The following is a 25,747-nucleotide window of genomic DNA, read 5'->3' as shown; positions in this document are numbered from 1 at the left end:
AGTTACAGACAGTTGTGAGCCACTATGTGTGAGCTGGGAATTGAACCCTGGGTCCTCTGGAAGAGCACTGGTTGTAATTACAGCACTTGGTAGGCAGAGGCAGGCAGATCTCTGAGTTCAAGGCCAGCATGGTCTACAGTGTGAGTTCCAGGAGAGCCAGGGCTACACAGAGAAACCCTGCCTCAAAACCAAAAAACAAACAAACAAAAAAACTCATTAAAAAAGAAAAGTTTGTTAATTTTAGGGTTTTTTTCAAGTGGATTTTTGATGAAGAATCCAAATTATTTCTGGTAATAACATCTACTTTTAGGACAGAATTTGGCAAATGTTATCTGGATTGAAGTCACTTGAGGGTGTCTTGGTCTCCTCCGAGTCAGAAGGGGGAGCTGGGATTTGCATTCCCAGCTCCTGCATAATGCTCCTGCCTTCTTGCAGGCACATTCTGTTAGGAGGGATGTGAGCAGCTTGTGGAGAGCTGTCTCCCTATCATGACAGCTCTGGTGTTTTCCTCAGAACCACATCACGGGGAGAGCTTCATAAAAACACTCCGAAGTACTTTGTTCCGTTGGCAACTTTCTGTGTGTGTGTGTATGTGTGTGTGTGTGTGTGTGTGTGTTAGTACATGTGTGCATGTGGTGTTTGTGAGTGTCTGATGCATGTGCATGTGTAAGGTATGTGGGTGTTACATGTGTGGGTAGTACATGTCTGTATGCATGTGTGTATGTGTGTGTGCTACATATATGTGCTACATATGTGTGTTTTGCATATGGGTAGTGTGTGTGTATTGCATGTGTGGGTAGTATATGTGTAGGTGCATGTGTATATGAGTGTGTGTGTGTTGGTGTTTGTCTTGCTTCCTAAGCTATTCCTGTTATCATTAAAGGGTTTTTCTAAAATTGACTTTACTGTAATTTAAGACAGACTAATAGTATGAGTGTAAATCATCTGAAAATCAAGAACTTTCACCTGTAAAAATCAACTCTGCTCAATTCCTTGTTACTTTTGCACGGTACCTTTTTTCTTAATTTGGCTACCACGGTTATGGAAATAACAGATCTCTAAGAACCATAGTGGATTTAGTTAAGTATTAGATATATAAAGCAAATGATGTTTTTCAAACTCTTGGTAAAGAGATTATGGAGTAGCCAGTCCTGGTTGCCCATGCCTGTAATCCAACACGCTTGGAGCCAGAAACAGGAGGATTGCCTCAAGTTCCAGGCCAGCCTGTGTTGTATGGTGAGCTCCAGGCAAGCCTTTATTACACAGTAAGTTCCAGACCAGCCTGAACTAGGCCCTGTCTGAGTGGGGGAAAGAGACTGAGTAAAGTGTAGTTACACTAACAGTAGGAAGAGACCATGGAGTAGGCATCAGCATTCTGGCTCCCTCCCCAAATCCTCCTGTGATTAGGGAAATGGTTAACCGGTAAATGTTTCCTTGATTCTTGTGTATTGAGAGAATGAATTGATCAATCGAGAGACACAGACAGTTTAAGCAGAAGTTTATTTAGCACAGCAAAGGACAGTACACTCCAGAAAGAGGTAGGAGAGATTGGGAAGGGCTGACCAGAAGGGCGTGTAGAAGCTCCCCTTCCAAATCATGGATGGTCTGGATCTCCTTTTTAGGGTATTTCTTCCCGTAACCCTCTTGAGAGGCCCAGGATGTGAACCACTGTGTCGGTGACTCTGAAGTGAAGTCTGGCCCTTTGTAGTTGCAAACCTTTTTGTTAGTGCACACATGTGGCATTTGGGAAAGTGCCCTGGTGCTTCAGTTTCTGATATAGCTAGAACAGTCCGCAACGTCAAGGATGTTTGACCACAAGGGGATTTCTGACCTTCTGCAGAGGGCCACCAAGATGGAGCTGCTGTTCCCTTGGTTACCTCAGCACTGGCTTCTTGCCTACCCTGTCTCAAAGGGACCCATTTATTATTTCACTGTAGTAGAGTGGTGTGTGTGTGTGTGTGTGTGTGTGTGTGTGTGTGTGTGTATCTGTGTGTCTGTGTATCTGTGTGTGTATGTATCTGTGCGTCTGTGTGTATCTGTGCACATGTGCGCGCGTGTGTGCGTGTGCACATGCGTGTGTGGGCCTGTGATGAGAGGCCGTTCTGAGATGTCCTACTTCACTCTGAGGCTCTGGTCTCTGGCCTGGAGGTCTGTGTGTCTTCCACAGCTGTCTTTCTGGGTGCCCAGTCCTAGTTTGTCAAACTCCATTTCTCAGAAATGTCACCTCATCTTCTTTCCTGCTGCTGCCAATCTTTGTTAACCCTGCTTTCTCTGGGGCTTTATCTTTGGGTTCTCAAGATCTTATTTTGGATGTAATAGAAAAGGGTGTTTCTCCCTCTTTCTGGTCCAGTTTTGATCTAAAATACATTCTAGATGATAGGATGCCAGGTTTGGACTAGACTACAAGGGTGATTGGGAAAGAAGAAAAGAACTCTGTAAGAAGGATGGCTTGTCTTCCTAACACCCATTGAGTGGTTGGTGAGGTGTGAGGCTTCACCTGCCTCCGGGAGCCCAGTGCTGTTACTCTTCCCACCCTCTCTCCTTCCCCTCACTCACCTCTGTGGTTCTCTCCCTCCCTTTGGGCAACTCTGAGGGGAGAATCCTTCCTCACAGCACTCCCTGTGTGGTTCAAGCTCTGAGTGTGCTGGGAGCCTTTGGCCCGGTTCTGCAGACAAGGCTTTAGGTTTACAGAGGAGAGGGTGTTTCCCTCGACGGTATTCCGTCTTCCGCTGCTGTTGCTCTGCCTCAGATGGGAGTACTGTTTGGTGTAAGCACATTGTTCACTTATCGGCCTAGACACGAAGGGTGCATGTGGCTTTGGGCTCTTCGATCTGGGGAAAGCAACTTCTCTCTGTGTCACAGTCTCACCAATTAAAAATAGTTGAGCACACTGAAAAAAATCCATAGATTAGAAGTACTGGGGTGTAATTACCACAGGACAGCATTCTGGTACAATTTCTGGCTTTTTTATTGTTATGTTCAGTCCTTACTTGGGGCCAAATTAAATAACATTAAAATCCTAATGATAGGAAGATAAATATGAACAAACATTTTTCATGGTTACTGGAGTTGGGAACTTTGTGGTCTGTCTTCATTTCCCAATTTTTGGTTTAAAAAATATAAAATATTGTACAAGACCCTGTTGATGGTTATGTATGTTTGTGTATAAGGTTTGTGTTATACATATATGTGTATTTTATGAGTATATATACATATACTTTTAAAATTTTGTGTGTATGGGTAATTTGCTTGTATGACTATCTGTGCACCCAGTCCAGGCAGTTCCTGCTGTGGCCAGAAGAAGGTGCTGGATGACCTAGGACTGGAGTTACAGATGGTTGTGAGCTGCCCTGTGGGTGCTGGGAACTGATTCTGGAAATAGACTACATTGGATTAAGGGTTCTGAGGAGCTGACTAAAGGGAGCAAGCGGTCTGCCTCACAGGAGACACAGTGAAGAGTGGGGGCGGAGAAATGTCTGATTGATTGACGTGCTGTTACTTCAGGCTCATTTCGGGTAAAGATTGAAGTTATTGTTAATATCGTTGTTATTATTATTAATGCCCACTGGCACCAGCCTTAGTGAGAACTTGGTCCATGAGCTCTCTGCTGATCTGTTGGAAGGTCAGACCACTCAGCACAGCTCGGTGATCTGGAACTTGTCTGTGGTGTTCAGACTGCTCTGTTGGTGCCAGGGCAGGAGCCTGTTCCAAGGCAATGGCCTCTTGTGGCTTACATTTGCACCTGTGCTCCTTGGTTGTTGCTGGCCTCTGCCCAGAGCTTTGACAAAATGATGCTGCAATCCACTTGGTCTCCTTCGTGGTGACACTACGTGCTCCGGGTTTCCAAAAGCCATGTTTTGATCTTCTTCCTACTGTATTTCTGCATCGTGTTGTAGTAATTGGCATTCCTAACCTTCCACTCAATCATTCTGGACTTACATTGAGCAGATGTTTAATAGCTGATGAGGCAAACAGCTTATGAGAAGGAAGGGCTTGTTCTGATGCTGGTTTCAGAGTTTAGTGGTCGTGGCTCCAGAGTTTGGTGGTTGTGGCTCCAGAGTTTGGTGGTCATGGCTCCAGAGTTTAGTAGTTGTCGCTCCAGAATTTGGTGGTCATGGCTCCAGAGTTTGGTGGTCGTGGCTCCAGAGTTTGGTGGTCGTAGCGTCTGAGTTTGGTGGTCATGGCTTTACTACACAACAGCATGGCCTTGAAGGGAACGGGGGAGATTGTGATGGAGCAGAGTGTGCATCATGTCATCTAGGGAGCAGAAAAGAGCAAGAAAGGAGAGGCGGGGAGTTCAATATACTCTTCAAGGGCACATCCCCAATGACCCAACGTCCTTCTATATGCCCTGCCTCCTAAAGGTTCCCTCACCTTCCCATTGAACCTCCAGCTTCAGCAAAAGCTGTTGGAGGACTCAGGTTCGAAGCCATAGCATGCCCTTACCTCTTCTTCCCGAGCCCAGCTTGTGAGTCATGCCAATGCCAACCTAGAACTGCCCACTTCTTGCCCGTTGTTAAGATGTTCAGGAATTACAGCAACTTCCTTTTTAATTCATTTAGACTTTGAGGAACACCCACAAGTCGCAGCAAGTTTCATGACTCAGGATGATCATAAAAATATATATAACTCACATTTAGTTGAATATAAAATGTAAGTAAAACAAGACATCATTTTTTTTGGCATGGTCCATAAATGACCCTGAAAGGCAATTCTAAAATAATCATTTCAAAAATGATTTGTTCTGGAGTTAGTGGAATGAATATTTAATTGATCAAACTTTCACTTCCTAGGAGGTTGACTTGCTTTTATAGGTCTAGATTATTGCTTGAATTGGTGTTGATTCTTTATGGTCCCATTTATATTAAGACTTCATGGAAAACACAATGATATGTTTACAGCCTTATAACACCAACAAAATACTGACTCTGGAGCTGAACTGTCTGAAGTCAGTACTGACCACCTTTGTGATTATAGGCACATTCACACTCCCTGTGCCTCAGTTTCTTCATTTGTAAAATGGAAGGATGAGAGTGTCTACCCCAGGATTTCTGAGTAGGATCTAATGAGATCTTGTACTTAAAAGCCTTGCAGAGGGAGCCAGACCCCTCCAGGAGTGGTGGGTTCATGTGACACATGATACTCACTAGAAGCCCCAGGGAACTTGGGGCACAAATAGAACATTTGCATTGGAAAGGTTAAGGACATTGCAAGGTTTCAGGAGCTGCTCCAGTCATCTATGAAAATGATATTCAAAGGGAATGTGTATTAATTATCTACAGAGTGAGAGAAATACCCAGCAATTACCTTCAGTGTTTAAATGAAAAAGATTTCTTCTGCTGACTGACAGAAAGCAGCTTCCAATGGCTTACAGATAGGGTGGAGAAGTGCTCAGCTGGTATGCATGAGGAGCTGAGTTCAGACACCCAGTACTCATGTACACAGCTAGGCACCATAGCAATGAGGAACTGAATTCAGACACCCAGTACTCATGTACACAGCTAGGCACCATAGCAATGAGGAACTGAGTTCAGACACCCAGTACTCATGTGTACAGCTAGGCACCATAGCACTTCACTGCAATCCTAGTGCCGAGTGGATACAGCAGGTTCCCTGGAGGTTTCTAGCCAGCCAGCCTGGCCAAATTGGTGAGCTCTACACCTACTGAGAGATCCTGTCCTCACAAATGAGATGGAGAACAGTAGAGGCCCACCTGATGTTGACCTTTGACCTCCACACACATACGTACATACATATACACATGAAAAGAAATTATCATGGGATTGTTGGTTTTTAAATGCCCAGTTTCAAATACAGTGAAATTGAAATCTGTGCCCATAAAGCACCAGTTTTTACCTGGTAATGTGCAGAAGCATAGGTTAATAAAAACTGCTATTGTAGGGCTGGGATTCCGTGCAGTAAGAGAAAGCCTTCTGGAATGCAGAGCCCTATTTATGTGTCTACAGGAAGATAGCCTTTGTATTATTTCTACTGCCCACTGCCCTGCGGGTCACATTAATTTACATGCATGTGTGGTTTAAAGGTATCTCAAGGAATTTCACTTCCTCGATGCTACTGTCAACATTTCTTCTCCTTGGCACAACCATACATTCATTGAAGATAGGGATTATCCAACAAATGTGAGCGATTGATTGATTGTGTGTGTGTGTGTGTGTGTGTGTGTGTGTGTGTGTGTGTGTGTGGTGTTTCAAGACAGAGTTTCTCTGTGTAGCCCTGGCTGTCCTGGAACTTGCTCTGTAGACCACGCTGGCCTTGAACTCAGAGATCTGCCTGCCTTGTCTCCCCTAGTGCTGGGATTAAAGGTATGCACCACCACTGCCCAGCTGTGCATGGATGATTTGTGCTTTTCAAATGTAGACATACCTTCCTGGAATGTGGCTAATTACTGTCAATACAGGACTATGAAAGACACAAGCACAAATAGACAGAGTAACTTCAAAGTCTCATGCCTAGAGTAGGGGGAAGAGACATTAACCCTTTCATTCTCTTCCCCGCAGTTGGCCCGCCACAACAAACTACTACAGCAGATGCTCAAACCTGGATCAGATCCTGAAGAAGGGGACGAAGCCTTGAAGTATTACGCCAACCACACTGCACAGATCGAGGTACCTGCTTGTTATTTCTAGAATGGGTCCAACTGTGAAAGAATGAGTTTGCTTTATCTGAGGCCATTTCCATGACTTTTCTCAGAACTGTGAAATAGTACTTGATGATTTAAGTGGAAAAGTCTGACAAGCTGCTGCCTAAGAGACATGTGCAGAAACCAGGTGTCCATCTGGTGAAGTCTTTTCTCTCTCCAGAACTCGTCTGATGTTTTTGAAATGGAGAGAGTAAATTTTTTTCTCTCATTTGGGTCACAGAAGCGATCGGGGAGAGCAGTGACATTTTAGAGACAACATAATTATTAGAGAACCTGAGCCTTAAACCTGTGGAGGCTTCTTATGATCGAGATCATGACTTAACAGAGTATTTGAAGCCAGGTCTGGTGGTGCATGTCTTTACTCCCAGCACTTAGGAGACAGGGGCAGGCAGATCTCTGTAAGTTCCAGGTCAGTCTGGTTTAGCAAGTTCCAGGCCAGCCAGAGCTACATAGTGCCGCAAAGTAAAAGTACGTGAAAGTGTAGAGAACATGGGCAGCACTAACAGAATTTTCATATTGGTATCGTATACTCAAAAGAGTTAGCTGTTTGCACTTTGATTGCCTGACGGCCACCCTCTCCCTGCCCCACAAATGAGGCTTTACCTAATGTTGGGTGGCAGATCAGGAGGTGTTCCAGGGACCTATCTGGCTGTCATTTCTAGCTGGGATATCTTTTGATGCTTCTTGGCAGAACTAATCAGGGAGAAGTGAGTAGAGTGGTGGATGCTTGTCACTCCTGACTTACGATAGCACATCCATTCATTCTGGTAGATGGTTTTGTTTTTAGCAGAATATATCAGAGGCAGCATTGCTCTATGGTGGGTAATTTCTATGCTTTATTATTTATTTTTGCCAAATCTTTGAGCATTATTAAGCAATATCACTTCACGTCAAAAGTTGATCTTGTGCTCACATATGTAAACAGCAACATGCCGCAGCAGCTTGTGGCAGACTAGGCTGGTGAGAACCAGTGTGTTGATGAGAACAATAGCTTGTGATCAGTTTAAGGACCCTGGGAGATGAGAAGGGGCTTACGCCTAATCACCATCCAAGAAAGAATTCCCCATGATCCAAATCTCACTTTCAGCTCCTCTCAGGAGTCTCCCTTCTTCAAAAGAAAGCACGTTCAATTTTAATCAGTTGGTCACTGGAAAGACTATATATCTGTAAAGAGGTCATAGTAGACCATTGTAATTATCCACCATTCCCAGTGTTTGCTCCCCTCAGGGTGGTAGGCCCAAGGCTGACCTTATTCACAGAGGCAGGCTTGCTCAGTCGAACCCAGAGTCCACTAATACAGCCAGTCTTGCTGAACAGTCTGCTGTGAGGACCCCCTGGCTCTGCCTTCTGAGGCTGGAATTACAGGGAGGCTGGCACACCCACCCAGCACTTAGTGGGTTTGTGGAGATCTGAGCTCTGGCCTCACATTTGCATGGCAAGTGCCTTAACCATCATGCCATCTCCTCAGTCCTTGATGCTAACATTTAAATAACATCATGACTCTAAATCAAATTCCTTCTATATTGGGATCCTCATGTTTTCTTCACTTTCAGTACCACAGTGCTCCCAGCTAATGACTGAGTAAGCATTTGTTGAATAATCTGGGGGAAAATTAACCATATTTGGCTTCCTTTAGTTAATGCATTTCCTTCAGCAGTTTCTCTGGTTTGTCATCGCTCTTTGTAAAATGTGACAACCAGAATTAAACATGTCATTTTATGCAGGGACTGAATATTTTGGCTTATCTAATCACAGCTTTTTTCTTTAGTAAGCCCTAAGAATTTTTTAAAAATTCTTGACACTGTTGGAGCAAGTAAACCTTTTAAAATTCTTTTCATGTGGTTGCCTACCATACCAAATATATCTAAGTAGTTAGTACAATTGTTATTCTAATTGTTTTTTTAAAGTTAGCACATAAAGGTGCTGAGAGATGACCCGATAGTTAAGAGCACTGGCTGCTGCCACAGAGGCCTGTATTCAGGTCCCAGCACCCATGGGGCAGCTCACAACCATCCATACCTCCAGTTCCAGGATCAAAACCAGCTTAGGGGGGAGATAGTTTGTTTTGGCTCAAGGTTCTAGAGGGAGAGTCTGTCAGTCAGGAGAGTCCGTCAGTCGGAGGCATGGCACTGTGGCAGGAGCATGATGCTGGCTGGTCAGATTTTATTCATATGCAGGAGGGTTGGGGAGAGAAAGCAAGGCTATAAACTCCCAAAGCCACCCCCAGTGACACACTTCTCCAGCCTGGCTGCACCTCCAAAAGGTTCCACAACCTCCCCAAACTGCCACCAACTGGGGACCAAGTGTTCAAATACACAAGCCCATAAGGGGCATGGCTCATTCAAAACACCACACTGTAGGTAGGAAACACTGTAGAGATAAAATACCTCTGTATATAGAGAACTCAGGACACACAGTGCTACCAAGAGTGTTACCTGTTTCCCAGAGCCCCTCTTAGGGAGAACAGAGCACAAATTCTTAAGAACTAGGTTCAGGGTCACTCAGCTGGTTCATTTTTTTTCATAATTGGATTATTATCATTCATAAACACATTGTCCTAGTTTCATGTCGGTTCCCATGATAAAACAGTCTTGCCACAACCGACCTGGGGAGGAAAGGATTTATTTGGTTTCCATCTGCAGGTCATAGTATAGCATTGGGAGACATTACAGCAGGGACCTGAACTAGATGCTGTGAAGGGATGTTGTCTGCAGGCCCCCCTGGCCTTATGCTTAGCTAGCGTTCTCACACATTCCAAGACCACCTGCCTAGGGATGATGCTGGCATGGTGGGCTTGATCCTCCCACATCAATTAATAATCAAGATGCCCACAGGCCAGTCAGATGGAGGGGGTTCCTCAACAGAGCCTTCCTTCCAGATGACTCCGGGCTGTGTCAAATTGGCAATTAGAGGTAACTAGGAAACTTATCCTAAAACCAAAAATTAGGGAGGCGTGGAATCCAGTTGTATATCCACTAGTGAGCCCACCAGGGGCTTCTGGATAGTTCAAAGCCGGAAGTCACACAGAGGGCTGTACTCAAAATCTGTGGGGACAAACCCAAACCAGAGAGTAATGGAAACAGGAAAGAGATCTGTAAGGAAGAAGCAGGCATCAGGAGCGGAAGGGAAATAACGGGGTGGCAGTGGTGGTGCCCAAAATGTATTATATGCACGTATGAAATTGTCAAAGAACAAAATGTAGTCGTTAAGGAAAAGGAAGTTCAAAACCCAGTCCAAGACTGAGGTGTGCCAATGGCTGAAAACAAATGCCGATCATTTCCAGATTGTGCGGCAGGACAGGACGATGGAGCAGATTGTCTTCCCAGTCCCCAATATCTGCGAGTTCCTCACTCGGGAGTCCAAGTACCGCGTGTTCAACACCACGGAGAGGGATGAGCAGGGAAGCAAGGTGAACGACTTCTTCCAGCAAACAGAGGACCTCTACAACGAGATGAAATGGCAGAAGAAGATCAGAAGTGAGTGCGAGCTGCAGAGCCCTGCCCAGCTTATCTAAATAATGATTTGGAATTTGTGTCAGTTTAAAGTCCTTGAAATCACTTGCAGGCTGAAGAGTGTAAGCCCTGCTGTCGCTGGAGCTGAGCCGTCTACAGCTCTGTGGATGTAGAAAACCCAGGTTAATTAGATGGCCTACAGCTGCTGAGCCTGCTCTTTAATGTGTTATGAACTGCAAGGCTGCAGCTGCACTGTTGTGCTGCTGGATGGCTGCAGGTGTGAAGCCCTGCATTGAGTGCTTGCCCTCAAAAGTCAGTGCATGGCCTGGGGCAACATCTGCATCAGTGCCTCTCACTCAGTGTCCTGTGGTTAGATAGGTTTCCCCTCCCCTCCCTTCCCCCTCCCCCCTCTCTTCCCCTTCTCCCCTCCCCCTCTCCCTTCCCCTTCCCTCTCCCCTCCCCTCCATCTGTGACTCTGAGAGTCTTCAGATCTGAAGACTCAGATTCACCATGGTGAATCTGAAGTTTGAAATATTTTTTAATTTTAAATTTTTAAATCATATTAGGTTGTTTTCTTAAATAACAAAAATTGAGGGGGGATTGAGGACCTCTTGATATTAGATCTTTCTTGTCTCTGGAGGCTTTCCCATACGGGCAGGCGTGTGTGTTACCTATACTTTACCATTCAATTTTCTAGGCTCTTTACTGAGACAGTTAGGAGTGTGAGCAGAGCTGGGCAAGGCTCCTTTGGGTATAAGATGATGTCATGCAGGTTTAGTTTTCTATGACACTTTTGCTCTTTAGAGTTTTACCACATAGAACTCAGAAAAAAAATTGGGCATCTAATATATATGGAATATTAAAAGTTTTTATGACATATTTGAAAAACATTAATTTTTCTTCATGTAAAATTAATTGAATAACAAACTCAAATTAATTCAAAGTTAACTTGATAACAAACTGTGACTCTGGGATCTGTGTTTTATGACAAATATTTTTTTAATAAAAAACAAACCTTAAAATAATTCCCAGTGGACATTGTATTTTAAATTTTAGAAGCAGTTGATCACAAGGGTATAGGCAGAATTTAATGATTTTGTGGTCTTGTAGATACAAAGGAGCGATAGTGTACAGATAACTACTGTTCATGACCCATTGCCCAGGGAGATGCCGTTCTCATCCGAGCCTCTCCCTCTGTGGAATGTCCACTCCTAGATGAGGAAAATGACATGATCTCAGGAGGCAGATTGTTAGTAACAGCCCAGATGGGGTTTGGGGGAGATCCAAAAAGTACATGATTTTCACTTTTATATGCTTCATCTCACTGACTCTGATATTCTATCTTTAAGATTTTAATTCTAATTTTTAAGTATGTATATATGTATATGCATGCTTACTGTGGGCTTGTGCACGTGTCTAGTGCCTGCAGAGGCCAGAAGAGGGTGTCATGTGCCATGGATCTGGGGTTACAGGCCATTGTTACCTAGTGGGAACTCAACTGGATCCCCTGCAAGAGCAGTAAATGCTCTCCACTGCTGAGCCAGCTCTCTAGCCCTGAACTGCAAGATCTTCATCTCTTAGGTTGTTTGATTTGAGACAGGGTTTCATGTAGCCCAGGCTGGCTTCAAACTCACTATGTAGCTAAGGCTGACCTTCAGCTACTAGTCTTCCTGCTTCCACCTTCCAAATGGGGTTATGAACAAAGCCACTGTGCCCATCTCTTCCATTACTTTAATCCTATGTCAAGGTGTTACAAGTTGAATAATAGACAAGACCCAAAGGAGCCACTAGGCACCCAGAGTAGGCTGACAATTTAGCTCCATCTCCAAACCTCCCTATACTACATATTTGCTTAGTTATTTAGAAGTGGGGAGAATTGGGTTTCCATTCATTAACTCATTTTTGACGACAGACATGGATTCCTTTTTCTGGAGATTCCCCTTTTCTTCCAAACTCATAGCCATCTTTCTGCTTCAGCCTCTCAGATGCCAAGGTTTCAGGCCTGAGAAAGCACTGGCTCAAGCATGTTACGTCTCCCTAGCTCCCATACATGCTGTGCTGCGGCGCTGAGACTCGGGTTCAGGTGTTGTCCTTCTTTTAATGGTTGCTGCCTTTTAAGCCACAGCTGTCTGACTCAGCAACTGCAACTCTGCTGCTACCAACAGCCGTTAGTTAGGCCACAAGGACCGCACAGCTGGAGGGAAATCTGTTCCCTATGGCTCCAACTCTTGCAAAGCTATGAAGGGAACTTAACTAAACCTCTCCCCCCTCTAAAGAACTCAAGATTCAAAGGTTAAAGTGGAATTCTACTCTTCTGAGAGGCTGAATAGCAAGTAGCTCACCTCCTCTCCTTGCTCGAGTCCTCCAAAAAGCCCTCATGCTTCGCCTCATCCTCCTTATAAACCCTTTCTCGCCTGGCTCCTCCTTACCATTTCCTGTCTGCTAGTTGTTGATGCAGCCTTCTGACCGCAGGTGAATTTTATTTAATCAAACACATCTTTGTGTCATTAAACAAACGTTCCAGAGCATAAACAAAAGTAACACACCTTGAAGTAATATTCTACAACATTCAGGTAACTGTGAGTGTATGAGCATTTCCAGTGGGGGCACACCTGGGTCTGCAGTCCTGACTTTTCTGACTTTACATCATAGGATAAGATCAGTTTGCTCATTAGCATTACCAACTCCTACAGCACGTACATGCATATGCCCTTCGGTAAAAGGGGCCCCAGGCCCACTAGCTGCCTTCTCCCTAATCTGCATGGGCCAGATTCAAGGGATTTACTGCAGAATCACCTTTGCCAACACTATTGAAGGATGGAAAAGGAACAAGGTAGAAAATGCCTTCCCCATCTGGAGTCTTAAAATAAGCTTTCCAAAACTAAACAAGTCACTTCAGATGCGCCTCTGTGGCGTTCATGGACACGTCACACACACTCTTAGCTTAGCGGGGCTCATGTGGACCGTGGCATATGTTGACCATTCTCACCCTTTACTTGTTGCTTCCTAGACAACCCCGCCCTGTTCTGGTTCTCCAGGCACATCTCCCTCTGGGGCAGCATCTCCTTCAACCTGGCCGTGTTCATCAACCTGGCTGTGGCTCTCTTCTACCCGTTTGGGGATGATGGTGATGAAGGCAAGTGGTTCTGTTTCTGCACGTGAGGACACCTGAGAAAGTCCAGATTCCATTCACCAACTCTCTGCAGCTTTAAAACCAAGAAACTTAGTTCTCATTAAATAGTTTCTGTATTTATTGCACGTATAGACATATTAGAGTAGACAGAAAACCGGCCAGTAGAAGTGCTGTTTTACAGAAAGCTCATACATAGCACAACTATTAGAGGTAAGTACTGGAAAATGAAATGGCATGCTTGTGTTTCAACCTAATTGGTGTGACGGAACGTGTTTTATATTGTCTTATCTCAATGATGTAAGTGAGTCTTATGCCCAAGCATTTTGATGAAATAGTAACAATTGCATTTTACTTTCTGTCTTGTCTGAGGGTTTTGTAATGAACATATCTGTAAAATATACATTTTGATTCTATAATACTGTGTATTTATAATATTCATAATCTTAGTCTTAGAAATACACAGCATAAGACAGACTGTAATGGTGGATAATGAAGGATATTGACTATGAAATTGGTGTTGTTAAATTGGTAATGCATGAGTTTTTACAAAGGCCAAGATGGGGGAAATTCGATGTGAAATGGGAAATTCCATAGAAATCGGGTGGGGCTTTCAGAAACATTTTGTTTAGGTTTGGCAAATTGCTTTGGAAAAATTGGTTACAGGTGTGGGATACATGTGAGAGTCACTTTAGAATGAGTTGGAGACCAAGATGAGAGAAATCAGCAAATAATAACCTCCGAGCACCCTCAGAGCACATTTGCTTGTAGGATGCTAGGTTGATGAGATGCTGTCAGCAGGGCACATAGAATGGTGTCCTGACTGTTTAACAAGGAGTAGTTGTTACAAGGTAAATATTGTCACTGCAATCGAGGGGGCGGGGCATAAGAGATGATACCATAGCAGCAACAGATAGGAAGCAAATTTCAGATGAACTGGAGGCAAAGAGAAGAGATGGGGCCCAAGAGCCACTTGTTTTCCAGTTCCTACGTCAGGTCCCACAGGTGTCAACGTCTTGTGTTGGCTGCGGTTTGCGCTGGCACAGGTAGAGCTTGCTGCGTCTCGGAAAGCTCATCTGAGGCGAGATCTCAGACAGCAGGGCAGATGTGTGACTGCATAGCAGGAGAAAGGCAGCAAGCACATGTGCGTCCACCGTGTGGGTGGAAGTGAGAACACCTTTCTCTCCCCTGGTCTGGGCTTCTCTGGTAATGAGACCTTGATACAGAGGGTGATACAAGACACTACTCTTGAGAGGAGAAGCTCCATCATAAAATGATAAATTCATGTCACCTGCACTCAGACCACTGGGGATACATGACAGAGTCCCAGTAAAGAGAGGCATAGAATCTTCCAGGTGAAGGCAGATCTAGTATTGTCTAACACCATGCTTTCATTTGACTGACAAACAAGGAAAGCCCAGAGGAGACTGTCAGCCTCTGAAGGAAGCAGATCTAACTCACACGAGGTTGGAAAACACAGAGCCCCAGGCTTCATGGAGCCTGGCGACTGGGACAGATGCAAACACCACTCTTGAAAAGGACTTCTGAGTCAATGGTAGTAGCAAGATGGATGTTCAGTCTTAGGCTATTAGAGTGTGGGTGTGCTTCCTAGAGGGAAGGCAGAGCGTGAGAATGTGGGCAGTATAGAACCCCGTGATGAGCCTGAGTCACATGATTACAGTTTGGGTGAGTTATCTCCTGACAACTTATGAGTAAGGTTAAAGTCTTGATGGAGCTTAGCGCAATCTCTGCCTCAGCATACACTGTGCATAGCCGGGAAGACTGAGGATATAGCACCACTTGGTAGATGCTTGTGGCTGTAAGATTGTCCAGGGAAGGAAACTGCTGAGTGCTGGTACAGTTCTCTATGCTGGAGTTTTTCAGTCAGGCTGAGCAACTGCTCTCCAGGCTTACTCTGAAATGGTCTAAAGATGGGTTGCATGAAAATGAAAATTCTTCTAGGAAGTGCCTTGAAATGATGGGAACATACAAAATGATAGGGTCCAACTAGAAAGGTCTCCCAGCAGACAGGTCTGAGAAATTTTTGAGAAAAAAATAATTGTCAACAGCAATACACTATAAGACACAGAACAAAACTAAGCCAGGGGCTGCAGGAAGAGTAAGAAGAGGGTGCTCTGTATGCTGGTGTCCAGTTAAGTGAGTTTAGAGTGATAGAAATTGCTTGTCACCATTTGGCCAGTTGTAGTCCTCAATGGATACTAAAAGGAAGGGGTAGCTATGAAGAAAAACACAAACATATCACATTTTCAGTATCTACCCTTCATATACTTAACTAGTTACAGAGGGGAAGGAGTAACTGTACCATGGAGAAGCCACTAAGTGATCATGAGTGAGACACAGCCACATCATGAGCCTCCTGACACAACAGCCTGAGAAGAACATGTGGCAATGGACAGACGGGAATGAATGGAAGAAAATTTAGAACACCCCGAAGGAGCAACGTTCTACAAAGGGACTGGCCAGTGTTCCACACGGCTACCAAGCTTACCAAAGACAAAGATTAGGAACTGTTCAATGAAAAGACAGAGGGGTGGAGTAGATGACAGACAGTATTATTCCTGGTGTTAACTACCACGGTCCTCATCATGCAAAGTATTGATATTCAGATCTAGATGAAGGGTCTGCAGGATGGTTTATCCATTATTTTTGCAACTATTGCTTGAGTCTTAAGGAGCTTTGAAGTAAAATTTAAAAAATGAAAAAGGGTTCTACCTATTCCTACGGTGGCATCATTTTGGACAGGGAAGGTAATCGTAAACTCACCTGGAAATTTTGGGCCAGAGATCGACCTCTGTTAACATGGGCCATACTTTCCCACCCTGGACCCCACTACAAGCCACTTTAGAGTCACAGAGCCATCATGGCAAGGGGCCAGCAGAGGCACGGGCTGTTCTTCCTCCAGATACAGTGAATGGTGAGGTGTTCCCGGGCTCTTAGGAGTCTTTTGTGCTCAACTGTCTTGCTCACATGTGGGTTACAACGTTAGTTTAGAGAGCAACATCCTTCACTTGGGATGATGGCACAAACGAATTCAAGGGAGATGTTGCCTCTCTGACAAGCACCCCGAAAGACAGCATCCACCTTGACTTCAGATGGAGACTCCTCTTTAACTGCCAGGCCTTTGTGGAGTCTGTTGATGCTAGGCCTTCTCCAGCCATGCCAACTGACCTGACCCAGAAGACTAGTCAGTGAAGAACGTTTTTATCCCAAGATAGAATATCATTTTAAAATATAGAGGGAGGTTTTTTTCTTTCCCAATTTGAGTATAATTCTTCCTCACAGTCATTTTTGCTAAGGAAAGTAAGATTCTTCAAGGTGACTTCAATTCATTCAGTTTCACAAGCATTGATGGATACCACTGTGTGCTAGGCACCATGCTAGGCTGGGAGATGCTAAGATTAGTGAGCTGTTTCATCCTCAAGGATCTCATGATCTAGTTAAAGGACCAAGAAATGAGAAAAGCACAAGACCAAGGAGCAGCAAGGAATTTATGGACAGATGTCAACTTTGTCTGGACCTGGGTGTAGGAAACCAGAGTCGAATGAGTCTGCACTGGAAGCCCAGGCCCAGGGGAGGATGAGGAGTGAGAAGCAGCTGTGTTGAACAAGAAGCCATGAACAAATCAACCTGAGGCAGGGCTCTGAGACAAGAGTAGAATTGAAATCCAATTTGACTGTCTGAATTTAATTTTAAAAAAGACCTAAGATTTAAGATCTTGGAAAGCATAGAGGAATTCCTAAAAAATACCTTCCCATTAAATATATAATACAGGCTTATTATGAAAAAATAATAGAAACATGCAAAATATTAAGAGAAAGAGTTCCCCCCAGCACTTGGGAGGCAGAGGCAGGTGGATCTTTGTGAGTTCAAGGCCAGCCTGGTCTACAGAGAGAGATCCAGGAAAGGCGCAAAGCTACACAGAGAAACCCTGTCTCGAAAAACCAAAAAAAAAAAAAAAAAAAAAAAGAAGGAAAAAAAGAGAAAGAGTTCCCACTTGGTGAGTAAGGATTGGCTATAGTGCTTTGTACTGCTTGGGTTTTGGTTGTTTGTTTGAGAGACAGGGTCTCACTGAGTAGCCCAGGTTGACCTAGAATTCACTATGTAGTGCAGGCCAGCCTTGAACTCACAGCGGTCCTCCTGCTTCAGCTTCCTAAGTGTTTGGATACAGGCATGAGTCACCACACTGCTGAGAGCACCTGTCTCTGGAGTGCTGAGAGTTTTTATTGTTTTTCCAAAGCATGAATCATCAGGTCAGAGCTAACCTGATGGTTCTCACAGATGGTTACAGACTTCATCATCAGTTAACCACATTAAATAACTAACTGTTCATCTTCTTTTCTCATTTCACACAGATGAACCTAACAGTAAGCTGTGTGCAAGGTCTCATGCTAGACAGTTCACAAGTTACTTGTAAAATTGACAAAACACCCAGAATTAGGTGCATGGCTGCACTTTCTGGTATATCAAAGGGAGAGCCCAGGAAGCTACACATCTGAGGCAGAGCAAAGGTGATTAAATCATCTGGCACTGGTGACAATATTTGTCACCAGTATTTGTGCCAAATCTCAGCCTTCCAGAATATCATACCAGACTTTATTTATGAATTAGCTTGATGAGTCACATGATGGGCAGAACATTATGGAATGTTCCGTGAAGATGTTGTTAATTTTAATGCATACTTAAAAGCAAAGCTAGGAGATGCTGGAGAGGCATCTTAGCAATTAAGAGAATGCTTTGCTGTTATCTGAGCAGAGTTTGGGTCTTAGCACCACATAGAGTGGTACACAAATGCCTATAACCCACCCCAAGGAATCCAACATCTCCTTCTGGCCTCAGTCGGCATCTACGTGCACGCGCGCGCACACACATACAGACACACACACACACACACACACACACACACACACGTGCACATATATGAAGAACATATATAAAATAATTTTTTTAAAGAACAAAGCTGGGGGCTGAGCAAACGGCTTGGTCAGCAGAGGGACTACCACACAAGGATGAGGACCTGACTTTGCATGTCCAGAGCCCATGTAGAAAGCCAGGTGCAGCTGTACCACCTGGGGATTAATAAATACTTAGTTACTTGCTCAGTATGAACTCCCTGAGCATATTTTGTCTACTTGATAAACAAGTATTGATTTATTGCTGCAAGACACACTAGGGCTGCTCTGCACCCTTGTAGAGTTTGTGTTTTAATGGAGACCTGAGAGTCTACACACACAGTGGAATGTCAAAGGCTCACTCCCTGTACCCATCTGGGAGAGCTGTCAAATCAAGGCAGATGGTGACTGGGCTTGCTGTTGCTAGGCAGAGCATGGATAAGCCAATATCAAAATAAATGCAAGGAGGCTATCCATTTTGATGATGAGGAAATTGAGCTCTTTCTTCCCAGTTGTTAAAAAAAATCATTTACATTATTATTTATTTATTTCATGTGTGTGGATGTTTTGCCTGCATGTATGTCCATGCACCATGTACATAGCTGGTGCCTGTGGAGGCCAGAGGAGCGTGTTGGATACCCTAGGACTAGAGTTACAGACAGCTGTGAGCCACTGTGGCATTGCTGGGAATTGAATCCGCGTCCTCTGGAAGAGCAGCAAGTACTCTTAACTATTGAGCCAGCTCTCCAGCTCCACAACCTTCTTTTAATCACTGTTTATTTGGAAGCTGTTATAGCATCAAAAATATTGCTATAATAAAATACCTGATTCTGGGTATTTCATAAGGCAAATGTTTATTTAGTTCCCTGTTTTGGAAACTAGGAGTCCATGATCAGGTATCATGGTCTGTCCAATTCAAGTAGGGACTTTGTCGGGACCGTCAGCCCCCCAATAATGACACTGAGACTTATTATTAACTATGAAAGCTTGGCGTTTATCTTGGGCTTATTCTCAACTAGCTCTTATAACTCAAATTAACCTGCTTCTATTAATCTATATCCTGCCACTTGGCTTTTACCTCTCTCCCATTCTGTATTTCTGACTTGCTCTGCATCTCACTGGCATCTCCACCTTTCTTCTTCCCAGAGTTCTTCTCTCTCCCTGGAAATCTCGCCTATTCTCCCCTGCCTAGCTATTGACCATTCAGCTCTTTATTAAACCAATCAGAAGGCGCCTTAGGCAGAGACACATCCTTACAGTGTACAAAAAGATTATCCCATAACAATTAACTATCCTGAAATCAGTACACAAGTATTCTGGAAATGTACGGAAGAGTGATGCATTCTGAAATGTTTCCTTGTGGTAGAGCATTGACTAGGTTGTTCTGAGATTCAGTGCACCATGGCTTTGTTTGCATATAAGAGTTTAGTGTTTCCTATCTGTGTTTTTGGTGATGAGTAACCCCTCCATCTTTTCCAGGTACACTCTCCCCACTGTTCTCTGTCCTTCTTTGGATAGCAGTGGCCATCTGCACATCTGTGCTGTTTTTCTTCTCCAAGCCTGTGGGTATCCGGCCATTCCTTGTGTCTGTCATGCTCAGATCAATATACACTATTGGTTTGGGGCCAACACTCATACTTCTTGGTGCTGCTAATGTAAGTACATTGCTTAACTTTGTATCTAATGGAATTCAGATGTACTAAGTATAAATATAATTAACTATATGCTTTTATTCATGTTTATACAGTGAATTCTGGTTTGATATGAAGCTAAGTTAACTAGAGTATCATTTGTGCATGATTTAATTTAGAGATAAAAACAAAAATATGAGTAACACATTGATTTAAGTAGCACTTGTAGTGTGACCCAGTTCTGATGTCCATTTCATCAGGTTTAATGTTCTTTCTGTACCAGACCTCTCATTACTGAAAAAAATGACCCAGCCATTGTTAACACCTGAAAGTGGGTTCTAAATCATCCCAAAAGATTAAATTATGTTCAGTAGAATTTAAGAAGTACTTTCTATCAAATGACTTAGGAGTGGGGGAGAAAAGACTGCTAGACAAAAAATAAGGTTCAAAATTGGGCTCCTTTTATATGAGAAAATCCTATAAACTTATAAAAGGCATGGGTGAGATTTTTTTTTCACCAAACTTTAGTATATTAGAGCAAGAGAATGCCTTGTGACATGTTAGTTTTAAATGTAGAATGAACAAGCTGGAAGTATAATGCCAAGAAGCCAATAAAAGATTTGTAGAAGTAATTTAAACAAAAATAAAAATAAAATTTTGAATGGACTCTGTGACACTTTTAGGCAAGGTGTATCTGTAATGGATATGAAGAAAAGATAAATCATCAAATTGATGAAAAATGGTCAGAAATCTCATAAATATTATTGTATCTACACAGTCAATATCTAAAGTACTGCCTGTAACTTCAGTGGGTTTCTAACTCAGTTTTCTATATTCTGGTGTCTTAGCTGGGATTATCTCCTATACTACCTTATATAGTTATTGAGAATAGTGATTGATAGTTACATACCTGGGACATCACAGGGAGTCTATAAATATTGTTAATAAATAACTAATGAGTGAATGAATGGATGATTGGCCAATATTTTTGGAAATAAATAAATTAGTTAACCAACTTTAAGGACTACCAAGATGAGACAATATAATAAATTCTGTGTTTTCAGTGTTGCTGACCTTGATTTTATCATAATCTTCAAATGGTGGACAGTATTCCAAAGCTCCCAGTTGATCGAATATTCAAAAAACCAAATTCTCAGTTACCACCAATGAAGGAAAGTGTACAGAAGGAATATTTGTGAGCAGAGGGTTGTGAAAGTTACCAAATAACTTCTCTGGGTTTCTTAGGGGCTGAGCTATCACATTAATTCATGAATCCAGTCCTTGCTCATCCCCATCTCCATATTTCTGTGTGATCTGGCCCTTGTTCTTCCCCATCCCAATGGTGCTATGCAATTCATTCCTTCTAGCTCACGCCCATCTCCATTTCCCTCCATCCCATTTTTGGGGTGACCTAAGATTGTACTCTTTGCTTTTAAAATAAGCTAATGTTGTTATATAATCAGCCAAGATAATTAGAGAATCATCATGAATGTGTATAAATTTGTCTACACCTCTGTGTTTGGCTCATTTCATTTCTCAAGAAAACATATTCAGCATGAAATCATATTATTTGAAAAAGTAGATGTTATTCATAAACTGATCATTGACTAAATGAGAAAAATCTAAGTTTAAGAAAGTGAAGAGCCGGGCAGAGTTGTGCCCAAAATAACAAACATTCTCTGTACCTGTTACGTAATATGATAGATATCTAGAGCACTGAGAGGTAGACGGTGTACAACTTGCTGTATAGAATTTGTGTCATTTTCCGTTTCTTTCTATCTGGTTTTTTTTTAATCTTTGGACCAAGAATATGTAGACAGGTAAGGAGTGACATTTGGATATTTGGGTGGGAGTGAACTAAACACATTCTTTTCCTGGCTCTTGGAGGACACTATAAAGTAATAATTTCCATGTGATTTAGTGAGAATCATTCTACCATAAAAATACTCTCTACCAAAGCCAAGTTTTTATTTAACTGTTTTATAGGAAAGTATCATGCATATAGACATGCCTGTCTTACTAATTCCATGAGTTTTCCAGTGTTCCAATAGCATAAAACATGTTACTCAGCTAGACACTACCACCAGCCTGGGGTCATTTGACCAAATAAAATCTTTTTAATTACTATAATTTGATACTACTGCAATGTCAGTAGAAAAGTTTATATTTATATATTTATAGTCATATTTGCTATCACAGATTAATAAAATTACTTTAGTGAATTACTATGTACTTTCCCTCTTCACATACATTTATTATACAAGTGTCCTTGTTTATCTTTACTTATGAGACATCAAATAAGAACCTTAATTCTATTTGTGTACCTTAGTATTAATTATATATTATTAATAATACAAATTAATATACTAAATAATTTAATTTGTACATTAAACATTTGCATTGTGTAGCAGGTGAGGCTGTCACTGCTGAAATAATAGGTATCAGAATAGCAAAACCAAAAGAAGACATTAGCCTGACAGTTTAGCCATAACAAGAAACAGAATTTGAGACTTCAGATATAAATCAGCCAACCTCTGATTTCACCCTTCTTGTCAGTTGGAGTAAGGTGTGGACAACTGGGCTCCCCTCATCTGGCTGCTGAGATCAGTTGAGAATCCTGGTGTGGAAGATCCAGAAAAGAGCAGTAACTATTATATTGATACATTGGTGATAACATCTACCATTTACCAAGTATCTGATATGCAGATCACTAATTAATCAGAAAGTATTGCTGTAGCATGAATCTTTAAAAGTCTTATTAATAGAAAACTCGGGAGCCAGGTATTGGGGTAAATTCTGGAAAGCCAGAGAAGCAGAATAAGCCACAGCTAACCTCACTTCAATAACTTCTCAGCTGATCCTGTTTCCTCAAACTGGAAGCCTCTGAGTCCTCATCCAAATGGATCTCAGCTGAACTGCTGCTAAAAGCTAAAAGCTTAAAAAGACTCTAGTTTCTGGTCCTCACATCTTATATACCTTTCTGCTTCCTGCCATCACTTCCTGGGATTAAAGGCATTAGTCACCATGCCTGGCTGTTTCCATTGTGGCTTTGAACTCACAGAGATCCGGATGGATCTCTGCCTCCCAAGTGATAGGATTAAAGGCATGTGTGCCACCATTTTCTGGCCTCTGTGTCTAATATAGTGGCTGTTCTGTTCTCTGACCCCAAATAAGTTTATTGGGGTGCACAATATATCAACCACATATTGCCACTACGATGTGTCTGCATCTTAGCTCACATAGTAGCTTGTCTCTAGACTCTGTCCCTCATAATGTTAAGTAGATATGAAAAGTCTCTTTTATGAGAAAGGAAATATAATAGAAGGAAGACTTCAGTATTTATCAGTTTCTAGTTTGTTATGATAAAATTGAATTCATTTGTAAAGCTTGAAATTTGTCTACATTCAGCTAGATTTTCCTGTCACAGTTGTCTCAGAAAATTCAGTAATTTTGAGTGCTGCAAAGTACATCTTACAGTTTTCTTCTCATGCACAGTGTGGCATCTTCAGCTAATGTTGGTATAAATTAACATTCTGAAATATCCAGAGGCACATTCTATAAAACTGGGACCACAATGTTTGTTCACATTATTAAACATTTTTGCAAACCTCATTTATACAGATGTAGTATTTCCTGTTTTTAAAGAGATTTCTGATTCATTATATGAATGCTATATCCTCCTTAGCCACTCCATTTATCTTTGTGGCTTAGATTATTTGTAATAAAGAAGAACACAGTACATGTCAGTAAAGATATTCTTCTGATGCTAGGAACTGAACCTTGGACCTTACGCATACTAGGCACATGCTCTACCACTGAGCCACACTCCCATTTCCACAGAGAAATATCTTTTATCATCTTATAAAGACATCCTGCTTATACTGTTATCTTAGTTAGGGTTTTATTGCTGTGAAGAAACACCATAACTATGGTATCTCTTATAAAAGAAAACATTTAATTGGGGCTGGCTTTTAGAGTTCAGAGGTTCAGTCCATTATCATCATGGCAGAAGCATGGTGGCCTGCAGGCAGACATGGTGGTAGAGAAGGAGCTCAGAGTTCTACATCTTGGTCCACAGGCAGCAGGAAGTGAATGTCACACTAGACCTGGCTTGAGCATTTGAGGCCTCAGAGCCCACCCCTAGTGACACACTTCCTCCAACAAAGCCACACCTACTCCAACAAGGCCATACCTTCACTCCCCGTAAGCCTCTAGGGGCCATTTTTATTCAAACTACCACACTTAACCCCCCTTTCTAATAATGTCTGGGAATCTGATTCACTTAATGATGCTAGCCTTTCTCACAGTTATTTTAATGTGAAATGGTAGAATTTGTTCTCCCCACTTTGCACAAAAGAAAAGCAAATAAGGTTTTAGTAGTGAGCTGGGCTATTAACAGTTACCACGGTGCTCAGCTGAATGGTGTGGGGTTCTTAGCTGTGTATCTGTAGTTACATGGGTGACCGAATGCCACTGAGTCCTGCAATGCGTTCACTAAACACTTAAGTTCAGTTACATAGTCTGAGCTGAACTTCCTTTCCTCTGATCTCTTTCAGAGACATACACACAATGTTTTGTTTAATACGGTCACCAGATGCCACTGTTTCTGACATACAGTTGTCAAAATACAAAGCTTCTCTGAGGCTGTGCTGAATGTCGTGGGTGCTGCTACTCACACTGCCTGTGTTTGTTATACTGTTCTGCTGAGAGTTTAAAAAACTTCAGGGTGATATTTGACTGTATGTAAATTTTGATCTATGTAGTGCCCTTAAGATTTTATCTTGCCTAAGGTATAACACCACCTACCTGGAGATTACTGAATTACATCATCTCATTTTTCAGTGAAAAGGTTGATTTCCACGGTTGGTGAAAACGTGGTGACTTTGTTAGAGACTGTGAGTTTACCTTTCAATACATCAGCAGACAGTCTTTTGTTTTTCTACTTCACAATTTATTCTTGGAAAATAGGCCATATTTTCCCATAGCAATAACATGAATGAGGGCTAGAAATTCTGCTCAGAGACGGAGTCCTCAATAAGCCCAAAGGACACTCAGCTGTGGTCCCTGGCACAAACGCCTTAAACACAAGGACCATTTCCATCTCTGAACTCTGTATGAACACATGGAAAAGCCACAGCACCCATCAACCTCACTCCACTTCCAGATGTCTCTAGAGCAGCAGTTCTCAACCTGTGGGTCACAACTCCTTTGGGGGTCAACTGGCCCTTTCACAGGGGTCACATATCAGGTATCCTGTATATCTGATATTTACATTATGATTCATAACGGTAGCAAAATTACAGTTATGAAGTAGCAACAAAAGTAATGTCATGGTTGGGGGTCACTGCCGTGAGGAACTGTATTAAAGGGTCACAGCATTAGGAAGGTTGAGAACCACTGCTCTAGAGAACAGAAGCATATGTACCCAGCTATAGGTCAAGGGTCATGCAATGCCATCTTGGCAAACAAGCAAAGCAAATCTCTTTTATTTTTCATGTTAGCATGACCAAGAAATGCATCTTGTCTTTTATACTCTGTAACTGAAATTTATTGATCATTTTGAGAATTTAGTTCAGTCTATTACTCTCCAATGTGCCTGCTCTATAAATAGTTTTCCTGTATATATTTTGTAACTCATCCTAGAAAATCAAGAAATGATACTTAATCCATATGTCTGTGTCACAGCTTACCCTGTGAAGAGGTTTTTAGTTCTATTCTTGTCTAACCCCCTTCTGTATCACATTGATGAGCCTGGGTAGGCAAGTCAAGGTAAGTTGATAAGTTGTGTAATTTTGAACAGGGTCCCTCAAAAGCAATTCAGAGGAACGGCTGGATGTTGCTTTGCCAGACATTGGTCCTCACCCTTGTTCAGCTTGTTGCCGGACACAGGACCTTTGCTGTATGTTCATTGCTTGGTTTTGAGCAGTTTTCTTTACTATCAGACTTGCTCTTGAGCAGTCACT

At 42.5% G+C, this 25,747-nt stretch overlaps 1 protein-coding gene across 1 annotated transcript in view; it reads left to right on the top strand.

The window, feature by feature from the left end:
* Positions 1 to 25,747, top strand: part of Itpr2 (inositol 1,4,5-trisphosphate receptor type 2) — a 429,229-nt gene that overhangs the window by 332,179 nt on the left and 71,303 nt on the right. The window contains exons 46-49 of the mRNA XM_059256359.1: positions 6,519 to 6,626; positions 9,945 to 10,137; positions 13,124 to 13,249; positions 19,633 to 19,808. Of these exons, the coding sequence (XP_059112342.1) occupies positions 6,519 to 6,626; positions 9,945 to 10,137; positions 13,124 to 13,249; positions 19,633 to 19,808 (603 nt within the window). The remainder of the gene's footprint in view (positions 1 to 6,518; positions 6,627 to 9,944; positions 10,138 to 13,123; positions 13,250 to 19,632; positions 19,809 to 25,747) is intronic.

The sequence above is a fragment of the Peromyscus eremicus genome, chromosome 3 (genome assembly GCF_949786415.1).
Source record: "Peromyscus eremicus chromosome 3, PerEre_H2_v1, whole genome shotgun sequence".
NCBI classification, from domain to species: domain Eukaryota; kingdom Metazoa; phylum Chordata; class Mammalia; order Rodentia; family Cricetidae; genus Peromyscus; species Peromyscus eremicus.
This window is presented reverse-complemented; position numbering and strand designations above follow the sequence as displayed.